The 15768-nt window shown below is 35.7% G+C and overlaps 2 protein-coding genes across 31 annotated transcripts in view; one reads left to right on the top strand and one right to left on the bottom strand.

Moving 5' to 3' along the window:
• The window catches only part of DTNB (dystrobrevin beta), a 410081-nt gene that overhangs the window by 195547 nt on the left and 198766 nt on the right, over positions 1-15768 (bottom strand). The window lies entirely within an intron of this gene.
• On the top strand, positions 5397-5892 carry LOC141504734 (eukaryotic translation initiation factor 1-like). Its single transcript, XM_074209958.1, has 2 exons — positions 5397-5687; positions 5869-5892. Exons 1-2 carry the CDS (start codon positions 5397-5399, stop codon positions 5890-5892), a joined length of 315 nt encoding a protein of 104 aa, XP_074066059.1.

Raw genomic sequence — 15768 nt, 5'->3', positions numbered from 1 at the left:
AAAAGGCATAGAAAGTGAGAAAAGAGGCAAGCAGCTGCTTAGAAAAGAGAGGGCTAGAAGATGTACTAAATGAAAGAAAGGCACTGCTTAGCCAAGAACTAAGTGCTGAGGAAAGATCAGAAAGCCTTCAAATGCCTCCTAGACCCAGAGAAAGGGGATTTCTTCATGAGTTAAACTCCACTGCTATCTCTGGATTTGAGAGAAGCAGAGGAAGAAAGATGAGCTTAGATCCACAGAGATGAGATTTCTTAACAGCTGATGAGACAAAACACAATCCCCTATTTTAAAATGTGGTCCTCTCACTATCTTCAGTTTGAGAAAGAGAAAAACTCCTCAAGCCCCAGAGCAGAACTGAAGAATTTGGTAGTTCTTCAGGAATGGCTTATATTGAAGGAATTGAACACTTTCTCAGAACTTTGCTATGGAATAAAAGAATCTATCCCTGATTCAACAGCCTTAGAAAAGCAAAGATGATCTATTCAGAAGGGGAACAGATAAAAGAGATGTGATTTTGCTAAGTAGGTAGTAGGTATGTTAAAGAAGGTTTCTAAAGTTCTATCCGAAGAATAAGTGTCCTGGGCATATGGTTTTAAAACGCATGTGCCTTCTTATTAGTTTTCTTTCAATGTATATGTATGTATATATGTATGTATGTATGTTTAAGTATTTCCCCTTTTCCATCCTCCACTATGTTTTTCTAAGGGACTCCATTCCATTGTTAGGAAGAAGACTTTCAAATATACACATCCAGCCCTTATCTCTCTCCTATGTTCTATTCTTACATCATCAATTGCTTATTGAATAGGCACCACAAATTTAAAATACTCAAAACAGAAATAAATTATTGTTAATCCTCCCCCAGATCAATTCTAAGGAGACCAAACTTCTAGCTGCTGAGTTACCAAATTCAGCCATACCCAATTCCTCTCAGCCAGTCAATAAGCATTTATTAAGCACCTATTATATACCAGGAGCTGAGTCAAATATAATTTCTCCTTTCTACCATACAAGTCAGGTCAATTCTATCTTCACATTATCTCCTACCTCTGCCCCTTTTTCTCCAGTCACATGGTCACCATTCTAGTAATGGTTCTCAATCAATAATAGTTGATGTAATGGTCTCCTAATTGATTTCCCTGCTTCAAATTTTTCTCTTTTCTAAACCATCTTTCCACATAAGTGCCAGAGTAATATTCCTAAAGCACAGGTCTGCCATGTCATTCATCTGGCTCATAAACTCCAGTGTTCACCTAATACTCCTAGGATCAAATTCAAATTCCTCTGTTTGGCATTTTAAAGCTCGTCACAACATAGATCCAACCTATTCTTTCAATAACATCATACATTACACCCTTTTATGTATTTTATAATTCAGTCAAGGCAGTACAGTGAGGTAGCTCAGTGTTGGTCCTGAAGTCAAATCCAGCCTCAGTTACATAACTATAATTGTTTATGTCACTCATGATGCAAACTGCTATCTAAGCATTGCTTTGCTCATCTGGTACTTGAAAAGCTAATTTTCTGAAGCAAGTATAAAACTATACTCATCCCAATGAAATTTCATATCTGATTTAGCCTGGTATTTGTCTGTCAAATCTTTTTGGATCCTGACTTTGCTATTCAGTATATTAGCTGCCCTTCCCGTTTTTATATCTCTTGTGAATTTGAATGCTATACTCTCTAGGCTTTTATTCAAGACACTGATAAAATATTAAATAACATAGAGGCAGGCAGAGGTATCTAGGGCAGTCCTCTAGAGAATCCTTTCAAACTGACATGGAATCATTTTTTTCACATCAATCAACAAACATTAATTACATGACTACTTTGCAGCAGGCTTTATACTAAGCACTAGTGATAAAATACTAAAAGTAAAACAGTTTCTACTTTCAAGAACCTTATATTCTAATCAAGGAAATAACATGTACATATACAGGTATGCATAAGACATATACAGGAGCTACAAGATAACTTTGACTATATAGCCACTTACTAATAATGAAAGATAATTTTTTTATTAATTTTTATTAAAGATATTATTTGAGCTTTACAATTTTCCCCCCAATCTTACTTCCCCCTCCCCCCATGGAAAGCAATCTGTCAGTCTTTTCTTTGTTTCCATGTTGTACCTTGATCCAAATTGGGTGTGATGAGAGAGAAATCATATCCTTAGAGAAGAGACAAGAATTCTAAGAGGTAACAAGATCAGACAATAAGATATCTGTTTTTTTTCTAAATTAAAGGGAATAGTCCTTGAACCTTGTTCAAACTCCACAGCTCCTTTATCTGGATACAGATGGTACTCTCCTTTGCAGACAGCCCAAAATTGTTCCTGATTGTTGCACTGATGAAATGAGCGAGTCCTTCAAGGTTGATCATCACTCCCATGTTGCTGTTAGTATACAGTGTTTTTCTGGTTCTGCTCATCTCACTCAGCACCAGTTCATGCAAATCCCTCCAGGCTTCCCTGAAATCTCTTCCCTCCTGGTTTCTAATAGAACAATAGTATTCCATGACATACATATACCACAGTTTGCTAAAACATTCCCTAATTGAAGGACATTTACTTGATTTCCAATTCTTTGCCACCACAAACAGGGCTGCTATAAATATTTTTGTACAAGTAATGTTTTTACACTTTTTCTTCATCTCTTCAGGATATAGACCCAGTAGTGGTATTGCTGAGTCAAAGGGTATGCACATTTTTGTTGCCCTTTGGGCATAGTTCCAAATAGCTCTCCAGAAGGGTTGGATGAGTTCACAGCTCCATCAACAGTGTTATAATGTCCCAGATTTCCCACAACCCTTCCAACAATGATCATTATCCTTCCTGGTCATATTGGCCAATCAGAGAGGTGTGAGGTGGTACCTCAGAGAAGCTTTAATTTGCATTTCTCTAATAATTAATGATTTAGAGCATTTTTTCATATGGCTATGAATTGCTTTGATCTCCTCATCTGTAAATTGCCTTTGCATATCCTTTGACCATTTGTCAATTGGGGAATGGCTTTTTGTTTTAAAAATATGACTCAGTTCTTTGTTTATTTTAGAAATGAGTCCTTTTGTCAGAATCATTAGTTGTAAAGATTGTTTCACAATTTAGTACATTTCTTTTGATCTTGGTTACAGTGGTTTTATCTGAGCAAAAGCTTTTTAATTTAATGTAATCGAAATCATCTAATTGGTTTTTGGTGATGTTCTCCAACTCTTCCTTAGTCATAAACTGCTCCCGAAAGCTAATATTTTTATTCAATTTTGATGGTAAATAATATTTTGTATCACCATAGTATCCTTAATATGGGTATTTAATCAATATTTGAATGAAGACTACTTTTCTAGCCAACTTCTGTGCCTATAATACAGATATTAAAGGCCACTGCCAAATCTTCTATGCTCATTCAACATCATACTATTATCTTCCTTAGGAGGAGGAAAACAAGCCTTTGTTAGGCAGCTATTTTGTACCCTGCAAGGAACTTTACAAATATTATCTCATTTGAAATGCCTAACAACCCTAGGAGGTGGGTATTATTATGATTTATTTTACACCTGAGGAAACTTGGGCAGAAAGCATTTAAGTGACTTGTTCAGCAAGTATCTGAGATCACATTTGAACACAACTCTTCCTAACTCCAGTCCCAGTGCTCTCTTCATAGCATCTTCTAGCTACCTCCTTAAAAAATTCTTATTCATACTTTCTGTTTCTTATATTATCATAACTATTCCAAGTATTCCACCCCCTCCCACAGAGTCATCCAATATAACAAACTATATTTTTACAAAGGAAAAGAAACTAACACAATAAATATATTGCAAGGGTTTGGAAAAATGCAAAATGTTAATGCCTATGAACCTCCCATATCCACAAAGGGATAGGCTGAAGTAGTTTTCTCATATCTCTTTATTTGAGTCTTTATAGATTTTTTGTTATATTCACTTTGATTTTTTTTGATGTGTAGTTCTTCTCATTTCCATTTCTGCAGTTACTATGTATATTGCTCTTGACTACTTTATTCTACAGTAGTTCATATAGATCTTTCCATGCTTTTCTGTATTCATCACACACATCATTTCTTACAATAAAAATATTCCATTATATTCATCTACCACAACTTTCATCATTCTCCAAGTGATTGAAATCTTTGTTTCTAATTCTTAGCTACTGCAAAAATTACTATTATCAACAATTTGGTATGTATGGGGACTTTTTTTTTACTTACAGATTTTATTTATTTTGAGTTTTACAATTTCCCCCCCAGTCTTACTTCCCTCCCCCCATTCCCCATAGAAGGCAATTGGCCAGTCTTTACATTGTTTCCATGCTATACATTGATCCAAATTAAATGTGATGAGAGAGAAATCATATCCTTAAGGAGGAAACATAAAGTATAAGAGATAGCAAGATCAGACAATAAGATATCAGGTTTTTTTCCCCCTAAATTAAATTTCTAAATTAAAGGTCTTTGTTCAAACTCCACGGCTCTTTATCTGGATACAGATAGTATTCTCCATTGAGGACAGCCCCAAATTATCCCTGATTGTTGCACTGAAGGAATGAGCAAGTCCATCAAGGTTGGTCATCATCACCCCCATGTTGCTGTTAGGGTGTAACAATGTTTATCTGATTCTGCTCGTCTCCCTCAGCATCAGTTCATGCAAATCCCTCCAGGCTTCCCTGAATTCCCATCCCTCCTAGTTTCTAAAAGAACAATAGTGTTCCATGATGAACATATACCACAGTTTGCTAAGCCATTCCCCAATTGAAGGACATTTACTTGATTTCCAATTCTTTGCCACCACAAACAGGGCTGCTATAAATATTTTTGTACAAGTAATGTTTTTACACTTTTTCTTCATCTCTTCAGGATATAGACCCAGTAGTGGTATTGCTGAGTCAAAGGGTATGCACATTTTTGTTGCCCTTTGGGCATAGTTCCAAATTTCTCTCCAGAAGGGTTGGATGAGTTCACAGCTCCACCAACAGTGTAATAGTGTCCCAGATTTCCCACATCCCTTCCAACAATGATCATTATCCTTTCTGCTCATATTGGCCAGTCTGAGAGATATGAGATGGTACCTCAGAGAAGCTTTGATTTACATTTCTCTAATAAGTAATGATTTAGAGCATTTTTTTATATGACTATGGATTGATTTGATCTCCTCATCTGCAAACTGATTTTGCATATCCTTTGACCATTTGTCAATTGGGGAATGTTTTTTTAAAAATTTGACTCAATTCTCTGTATATATAAGAAATGAGCCCCAGTCACTGAGACACCACTGAGGACTCAGCAGCCTCCCCCTCAAGCCCCCTCGCTTCCCGATGCTCCACCCCCTGCCCACCCCACTGACCTTCTCCCACCACCGCCTTCCATAGGCCATTTCCACCATATCGTATGTCTGCTATCCCAGACCTCCACTCTCTTTTAGACCCCTGTGCTGATGCAAGTAAGGGTGATGACCTGCTTCCTGCTGGGACTGAGGATTGTATCCATATAGGAATTCAAAAGAGAAATGGCAGGAAGACCCTCACTACTGTCCACCGGATCACTGATGATTACGATAAAAAGAAACTGGTGAGAAGGCATTCAAGAAGAAATTTGCATGGTACTGTAATTGAGCATCCAGAATACGGAGAAGTAATTCAGCTAGAGGGTGACCAGTGCAAGAACATATGCCAGTTCCTCGTCAAGACTGGACTGGCTAAGGGGCAGCTAGGTGGCGCAGTGGATAGAGCACCGGCCTTGGAGTCAGGAGTACCTGGGTTCAAATCCGACCTTGTACACTTAATAATCACCTAGCTGTGTGGCCTTGGACAAGCCACTTAACCCCATTTGCCTTGCAAAAATCTAAAAAAAAAAATAAAAGATTGGACTGGCTAAGGACGACTAGCTAAAGGTTCATGGGTTTTAAAAGTGCTTGTGGCTCACTGAAGCTTAAGTGAGGATTTCCTTGCAATGAGTAGAAAAATTCCCTTCTGTCCCTTGTCACAAGTTTAAAAACCTCACAGCTTGTATAATGTAACCATTTGGGGTCAGCTGCTTAACTTGGATTAGTGTAACTCATTCATGTAATAAACTGAAAACAGCCAAAAAAAAAAAAAGGAAATGAGTCCTTTGTTAGAAACATTAATTGTAAAGATTATTTCCCAGTTTACTACATTTCTTTTGATCTGGATTACAGTGGTTTTGTCTGTGCAAAAATCTTTTTAATTTCATGTAGGTAATCAAAATCATCTAGTTTGTTTTTAGTGATGTTCTACATCTCTTGCTTATTCATAAACTGCTTCTATGGGGACCTTCTTGCTATCAATAATTTCCTTAGGGTGTAGGGCCAACAACAGTAATACCATCTCATAGCTCCATCAACAATATGTTAGTTGGTCTTTAATTCCATTACTCCTCTAATTTCTTTTCATCGTTACTATTTTTCTGGGTGTGAAGTAGAATCTATGGGCTATTTTGATTTGCATTTCTCTTATTAGTGATTTGAAGCATTGTTTCATGTGGCTATGAATACTTTGAAACTCTTTTGAGAACTGTTTCTTCTTATCCATCGAACATTTCTCTACTGGGAAATGAACAGCAGCTTCTAAAATATTTATTAACTGCTTAAAGATCTTGGATTCTGATCCCTTATTAGAGAAATATGATAAGAAATTTTCTAATTCAACTATCTTCCTTTTAATTCACTGTTACTGTTTAGTTGTTTAATCATTTCCAACTCTTCATGATCCCATGACCTTTTCTTGGCAAAGACACTGGAGAAGTTTGCCATTTCCTTTGCCACTGGATTACCTTTTGCCTGAACTCTCCATTATGGTCTGTCTATCTTGGGTAACCCTGCATAGCATAAGTAATAGCTTCATTGAAACATACAAGCCCCTTGGCCATGACAAGGTTGTGGTCTAGGGAGACTTCTTACCCTAGGTACATTAGGTTTGTCTCTCCAGAGGGCAGCCAAGGTAGTAAAGACAAGGACTCATCTGAGTTCTGTCAAATTCCCCTCCAAACAACTTAAAAAATAACCTCTCAAAATGAAGTCTGGGGCAGCAGAGGTAACAAAAGGATAGGGTGAAACAATGTTCCTAACCAAGACAACTTAGAAGGGCAGGAGGAAAAGCATGTCTCACTAGGGTGAGAGCAGAACATAATCCAGTGCAGGTCATGAGAGCAGAACATAGTCCAGTGCAGGTCATGCCCCAACTAGTAAGCAGCAGGTCTTAGAGGCATGTGAATCTGCAGCACAAGTTTTCAGCACTCTTAGTCCATAGAGAATAAGTCAAAAAGGACACTTTTCTGTTACTGGGGACAGGAATAGAACTTATGACCTCAGGGAGTGGGGTCCCTGGAAACAATTCCAAGCCAGAGAAGAGTACTTGTGGTTGTTCACAGACCAGAGCATGGGCCAGGAGAACAATGACCATACCTATACTTAGATCATATCACCTTAAAAGAATCAAAAACTTGCTGGTTACCAGAACCAGCTCTAAAAACAGCAGCATGAAAAATATGAAGACTGGGATAGTGCCTCTGCCCCAGTAACAAAGCCCAACTTTAACATGAAGTTCAAAGACATGAAATAGGTCAGAAAAATGATTAAACAAAAAAGCAATTTATCATAGAAAGTTACTATGGGACAAAGAAGATAGGAAACACAACTCAGAAGAAGAAAACAAAGTCTCAAAGAAAAAAAATGTGAATTGGTCTGTCTTCCCCTCTTCCTGCCAAAAAAAAAAAGAATCATTAGAAGAGTTCAAAAGAACTTTAAAAAAATCAAATTAGAGACATTGAGGGGGCCATTGAAAAGAGAAATGAGATTTATGGGAAAAAATAATGAAGAAAGAACTAAGGAAGCATAGAAAAATTCAAGAAAATAACACACTAAATAGTAAGAGGCAAAAAAAAATCCACTGAAGAAAAAAACTTAAAAAGTAGAACTGGTCAAATGAAAAAGGCCAAAGCTCATTTCAGAAAAATAAATACTTTAAAAATTAGAATTGGGGGGGCGGCTAGGTGGCGCAGTGGATAGAGCATCGGCAGGAGTACCTGAGTTCAAATCCGGCCTCAGACACTTAATAATTACTTAGCTGTGTGGCCTTGGGCAAGCCACTTAACCCCATTTGCCTTGCAAAAACTTAAAAAAAATAGAATTGGACAAGTGGGAGCTAAAGACTCCATGAAACACTAACAATTAAATAAAATAAAAAGAATGAAAAAATAAAAAAATAATATATATTTTCATTGGAAAAATAACTGATATGGAAAACAGATTCAGGAGAGAAGGCAAAATTGCTTGAATTACACTCAAGAATCAACCACCCAGCAAAAGATGGACCTTCAATGAAATGGGACATTATTTAAATTTTCTTGGTGAAAAAAATCCAGAGTTGAACAGAAAATTTGATTTTTAAATACAAGATTCAAGAGAGGCATAAAAAGGGCTGCCTAGGTGGTGCAGTAGATATAGCACCAGCCCTGGAGTCAGGAGTACCTGAGTTAAAATCTGACCTCAGACACTTAATAATTGCCTAGCTGTGTGGCCTTGGGCAAGCCACTTAACCCCATTGCTTTGAAAAAATCAAAAAAAAAAGAGAGAGAGAGAAGGAGAGAGAGAAGCATAAAAAAGGTAAATAGGAAAGGTCTATCATAAAAGACTAAATAATACTGAACTCTTTTTATTCCTATTTGGGAAGATGATACTGGTAGTTCACACGTGTGTGTGTGTGTGTGTGTGTGTGTGTGTGTGTGTGTGTGTGTTATGGGGAGAGAGACAGAGACAGAGACAGAAAACACACATGTGCAAGTTGAAGGCATGATTCCTAAAAAAATTAAACTAGGGGGTATGAGAAGACTGTACAGGGAGAAAGGGTAGGGAAGAGATCGAATGGAGTAAATTATCTCACACAAAAGAAAAAGAAGCTTTATAGTAGCAGAGGAGCAGGGAGAACTGGTGGAGTGAGTTAACTTTACTCTCATCAGAACTGGCTCAAAGAAGGACTATAACATACACACCGAACTGGATACAGAAATCTACTTATTCTATAGGAAAATAGAAAATGAAGAGGATGAGAGAAGGAGGTGGTGGTGGTGATGGTAGTGAAGGAAAGGAGGGAAGATTGGAGGAGGAAGTAGTAAGAAGCAAAACACTTTTGTTGATAGAAAGGAGACAGAATAGAATAAATGGGATGGGGGAATAGAGGGAAATACAGTTAGCAATAGTTAACTAAAAAAAATTTTGAAGCAAGTTTCTATGATAAAAGCCTCATTTCTCAAGCATATAGAGATCTGAGTCAAATTTATATAAAAAATCCATTTACTAAATATAAAATGATCAAAAGATATCAATTTTCAGAAGAAGTTATCACTGTTATTTATAGCAATTTATAAAAAATGTTCAAAATCAGTACTGTTTGAAGAAATGTAAATTAAAACAATACTGAGGTATCATCTCATATCTATTAAGATTGGCTAACATGAGAGAAAAGGAAAATGAAAAGTGTTGGCGGGGATGTAGGGAAAATGAAACATTAATGCACACTATTTATTTACACATTATTAAAATAGTCTTGTTGTAAAAGTAACCTTAATTCTCTCCCCCCACGGATAGAGAAACATCATGAAAAATACAGCGAGGACAAAAATGAAAAAATTGTATTTCAGTGTTTCAGAAGATGGATTGAATTTTTTATCATAAATGTCAGAGAAGTTGCATCAATATTCTTCCCACCATTGCTACTGCTAACTGTGTTTACTTCCTTCTATTCTCCCCACTCCCATTTATTCTATTCCCTCTCTCCTTCCACTCTGTCCCTCCTCAAAAATGTGTTGTGGGATAGCCAAGTAACAAAGCAGATAGAGCACTGACCCTAGAGCCAAGGAGGACCCAAGCCCAAATCCTGCCTCAGATACCCAACAATCATCCAGCTGGGTGGCCCCAGGCAAGCCACCCAACCCCACCACCCTGCCAAAGAAATGTTATTGTATCTGACTACCCTCTCCCATGATCTTCCTTCTCCTCTATCATCTAGATCACCCCTCCCCTCCCCCCTAGCCCCTTTCTCCCATCACCTTCCTCTCCTTTTCCCTCTAGGGTAAGATAGAACTTTCTTTAGAGTCAACAGTAACTATGCATATCCTTTGACCTAACAATGCCACTACTAGGTCTGTATCACAAAAGAGATGAAAAACAGTAAGGAAAAGAATTTATTTGTACAAGCATATTTATGGCAGTTCTTTTCTGGTGCCAAAGAATTAGAAATTGCGGGGATGTCCATCAGTTGGGGAAAACTTGAATAACTTGTGGTATATGATTATGATGGAATGCTTATTCTACTGATGAAATGATGAGCAGGATACTATCAGAAAAAGCTAGAAAGACTTACATAAACTGATACAAAGTGAAATGTGACTGTGACTTAGGTTTTTCTCAGCAATGAAATGATGCAAGACAACTCTGAAGGACTTGTAATGAAAAATGTGATCTATTCCCAGAAAAAGAACTGATGGTGTCTGAAAACAGTTTGAAACATACTTTTTTATTTTATTTTTCTTTAAGTTTTTAATTTTATCTATTTCTTCTACAACACAACTATTATGGAAGTGTTTTGCTTGACTGCATATGTATAATCTATATTGAATTGCTTGCTTTTTCAATGAGGAGGGTGGGGAGGGATTAAAGGAGAAAATTTAGAAGTCAAAGCTTTAAAAATGAATGTTAAAAATTGTATTAACATGGAAGGAGAAAAATAAAATACTAAATAAAGTTTAAAAATAAAATTAAAAAATAATATACTTTTACAAGTAGTTGTATATGATCTGCTTCTCTTCAATTTTTTTATAGTTTTACTGTTAATATTAAGGTTCCATATCTATTTGAAATGTATTTGGGAATGTGGTATAAGGTATTATTTTAGATTAATTCTAATCAGACAGCTTTTCTAAGTTTCCTAGCAGATTTTTATAACATAAAGAATTTTTTCTTAGATAATCTATGCTTTTCATGTTATCAAATATTGGAGTAGTGAGTTCTATTATTTAGGCTTCTTCCCTACCTAGTCCCTTCCACTGATCTCTCTTACTATTTTTTTAACCAATACTAGATGGTTTTAATGACTGCTGTTTTATTATATAGTTTGGGACTGAAAGAACTATTTCCCTTTTATTTCTACTTTTATTCACTAATTCCTTGATATTCTAAATCTTTTGTTTTTTCCAAATGAATTTTGTTACTATTTTATCAAGTGCTAAAAAGTATCCCCTTGGCAATTTAATTGGTATAGCATTAAAAGAGTAAATTAGCTTTGGCAGTTTGTCATTTTAATTATATTGTCAAAGCCTAGCCACAAGCACAGAAAATTCCTCCCATTATTAAAGTTTTTTCTTTAGTCCTTTATGGAGCACTTTGTAATTGAATCTATATGAGTCTTTTGTGTGCTCTGGCAGGTCAATCCCCCAGATATTTTAGGCACTTTGCAGTTTTTTGAAACAGGATTTCTGTTCCTATTATGGCTTCTTAGATTTTTGTGGTTATTTATTATATAGAAATGCTGCAATTTTTGCCAATTTTCAATGTGTGAGGTAAAACCCATAGTTGTTTTAATTTGCATTTCTCTTACTATCAGTAATTTGGAACTTTCCCTCATGTAGATATCTTGAAATTCTTCTTTTGAGAACTGTTTGTTTATACCTAGTGATTTTGCTAAAGCTATTGTCTCAATTGGTTCCTTATTGATTCCCTATGGTTTTCCAAGTCAACTATCATATCATCAGTATCTTTATACCTTTAATTTCTTTTTCCTATATCTATTGCTAGCATTTTGCGAACTACATCAAACATTAGTGATGAGTCATTCTTGTTTTTACTTTTGTATTTATTGTGAAAAATTCTACCTTATCTTCATTGCATATGATGCTTGCTTTTGATTTTTATATGTATATGTGCATATGTATATATAAAACTTTTTTTGAAGTTTTATTTAAGACAATGGGGTTAGGTTAAGTGACCTGTTTGAGAACACACAGCTAGGCAATTATTAAGTGTCTGAGGCTGGATTTGAACTCCAGTACTCCTGACTCCAGGGCTGGTGCTCTATCCACTGTGCCACCTAGCCACCACCTTGCTTTTGATTTTAAACAGATTTTTTTATAATATTAAAAAAAGGTTCCATGGATAGAGCACCAACCCTGGAGTCAGGAGGACCTAAGTTCAAATCCAGCCTCAGATACTTAATAATTAGCTAGTTGTGTGACCTTGGGCAAATCACTTAACACCATTGTCTGGTGAAAACTTAAAAAAAAAACAGGTTCCTCTATGCATGCAGTTTTTCATATTAAAGTGCTGTACTTTGTCATAGGCATTTTCTTCATCTACTGAAATGATCATGTGCTTTGGGATGTTTTAGTTTCTAGTTTCTAGTTTTTTTTCCCTTTGGTAGCTCCTTTTCAGTTAAATCTATTTCTTTTTTTTTTTTGAGATTGGGCTATTTTCGGTTTCTATCTGGACTTCTTATGAAGGTATTTATCTAACTTTCGTGTTCTCAAGTGTGTTAGCATATAAGTGTAAATAATAAGTTTAATTTTTTTTTTCTTTTTATTTCTTCTGGTTTTGTTGTGATTTCACTTTTGGTAAGACTCTATACTGTCCCTTATTTTTGCTGTGTACACCATAAATTTTGCATTCATAATTCTTATTTCTCTTTTGAATCTCATGTTGTGGTGTTCCATATGGTATGTGGTAGTTCCATGGTTTCCTCACATTTCACAAAATCTGCTGTCTCATCAAGTGCTGGATCATCTTCCTTGTTTTACAGTATTCATAAATGGATGAACTCAAACGAAGTCTCTGCCCCAGGTGACTTCTAAATGGTCAAAACTGACTCCAGCTAGATGCTGTGTTCTTCCCCTCAGGCTGAGTAGGGCATTACCCCCACATATAGACACAGAATGCTCCTTCTGTTCCCCAGGTATCTGGCCCAGCACTGCTAGTTTAGAGACCTGCTGCACTGGTATTATAGGTCTCCATCTTAGCACATAATTTAGAGCTTTGCACTGCTGATGATACAAGTCTATCTATAGTTCATAGCTTTGCCACACTAGTGCTAAGGGGTTGTCCACCCCACAGTTGCTGAGGAAATAAAAAGAGCTCAGGGAAGGTATCAGTTCATGAATTTCTTTTTGTTTTATCTTCTTTTGGACTCCAGATGTCCTAGACTATGGAGATAGCTGAAGTTGGTTTATCTTTGGTTCATAATTTTTTTTTGCAAGGCAATAGGGTTAAGTGACTTACCCAAGTTCACACAGCTAGGTAATTATTAATTGTCTGAGACCAGATTTGAACTCAAGTCCTCCTGACTCTAGGGTCAGTGCTCTATTTACTGGTATTTTATACTGGTATTTTAATTTAATTTACAATTTCATCAATTCCCATGACTATTCATCATTTATCTGATCACTTCTCTGCATATGTTATTACATTATTTTCATGTCAAATCTATCATAACAAGTACCACCTAGCTGCTTCCCGTAATTTGTTTTGAAGAGATTTGAGAGTTTGTGAGGGTCAGAGAAAATTGTCTAGTCTTCCATTTTCTGATTATATGATCCACTAGTTCACTCTGAATGGTTTATATAGGTTCTTCCCATTGCTCTACAAACCAGGCCAAAGATAAGCAACTATGCTTCAAACCCTTTGCTAAAATATCTCCAAATAACTAATTTCCAAATATTTCCAAATAACTAAATCTGCCCACCATTTCATTCATCTATCCTATTCTTAAAGTTCTCTACTACACTCTATACTCATAGATTCTTCTACAAATTAATTCTCCTTTCTTTTTTCTTTTCTTTTTCTTTTTTTTTTCTTTTGCAAGGCAATGGGGTTAAATGGCTTGCCCAAGGCCACACAGCTAGGTAATTAAGTGTCTGAGGTCAGATTTGAACTCAAGTACTCCTGACTCCAGGGCTGGTGCTCTATCCATGGAACTTTTTTTTAATATTATAAAAAAAATCTGTCTAAAATCAAAAGCAAGGGGGCTGCTAGGTGGCGCAGTGAATAGAGCTAGTGCTCTATCCACTGTACCACCTAGCTGCCCCTAATTCTCCTTTCTTGCAAACATATAGCACCTGAATATATTCTCCATTAAATTTCTGACAAGTATATCAAATTACCATCAATTCCATTCAATTGAATGTTTTAATCAACCTTATCATATGCTCAATACTACCTCCAAAGATGTTATATGAATTGATATTCATATAGTACTTTAATATTTTAAAGCCCTTTCAAATAAACTATTTTATCTGAACATCATGTCATTTCTGTAAAGATATCATCTCTATTCTGTAGATGAGAAAAAAGAATTAGGCTAAATTATCTGTCCAAAGTCTTAACATGTGTAAGTGACAGATACAGTAAGATTTGAGTAAGCCCTCTGTTTCTTCCATTATTGTATTTTAATTTAATTTACAATTTCATCAATTCCCATGACTATTCATCATTTATCTGATCACTTCTCTGCATATGTTATTACATTATTTTCATGTCAAATCTATCATAACAAGTACCATTTTAAATCAATACCCTGTGTGACATATTAACAGAAGTCTCAAAAACACTTGACCAATTATTTTAAGATACATTCAATAATCAAGATTTCAATATAATAAAATAATATTCATAATTCTTTTAGTTCATTGTATAATTTAACACATATTTCATGAACTGCAACAATTCTTGTCCATTTCTCAGTTGCTCTCAACTTTTCCTGATAGACTGCCTTCTCAATGAGGAAGATCTTAAGCAATTAAATTTCTTTTCATTCATTTCATTTTCTCCCATGTAATAAAGATAAAAACATCCAATGTTATTAATTAAACACTCACAACACACTGATCCAAAAGGCGTGCATAATATTCCTTACCTGAAGTCAAACTAAATGGCACTAGAATTAATCAAAAGATAATTTTAAAATACCTTCCTGGGCTCTGGTCCATGAATCTAGGTTCCAGGTATTCAAATATAAGAATAAAATAATTTCTAGTCTAACAAAGTTTTATTCCTAACTTACTTTTTTATACTCATTCAGATAGTTAGCTTTCTTAACTACCATAACTTTCCAAAGTTCTACCAAGAGAATATTAACATTCTCCATCCAAATCTTATACTGATTTAGGAATGGTAAGAAGTCCTGGTTGGCAATTCTATTACTCAAAGCTTCTCAATTCTAAAAATAGTTAATAAATTGCTTACATCAACAAGGGAACACTATACTGATATGTGCCCCTTCCTTTTACTCTGAATTAGGGGAGATTTTCTCTCAAAGGAAAGGGATCTAAATGTTAATCTTCAGAATACTGTCTTGTCCAGATCCTCCAGAGGTAACTTATTATCTACCTAGGTCTGAGATATTTGCAGATCAGGATTTGTTCTTTTCACGATCACTTATTTGTCTTTCACTATCACTTATTTGTCTTTCACTTACCAACCTATAGATCTTTAAATAGGACTTAAAAAAAACAAACACTCATAACCAGAAAAGAAAATGGCTTATCCAGTCAAGTAAAATGCTGAGAAAATGTGGGATTTGATTTGTCCATTAATGCTTTCCCTGCTGCCATCCTGGAGGCTCTGATGGAGTTCAGAGAATGAATTCCAGAACTTTGGGCATTCTATAGCAATGCCTTGCCTTTAGAGAGCAGATCTGACAAATGTAGGTCCTTTTTATCGTCCTAGACAGTGTCATATTTTAATTTTTTATTGTTCCCTAAA

This window comes from Macrotis lagotis, chromosome 1, assembly GCF_037893015.1.
Source record: "Macrotis lagotis isolate mMagLag1 chromosome 1, bilby.v1.9.chrom.fasta, whole genome shotgun sequence".
In the NCBI taxonomy this organism is placed as follows: domain Eukaryota; kingdom Metazoa; phylum Chordata; class Mammalia; order Peramelemorphia; family Peramelidae; genus Macrotis; species Macrotis lagotis.
Note: the sequence above shows the minus strand (reverse complement) of the source record. Positions and strands in the feature narration are given on the sequence as shown.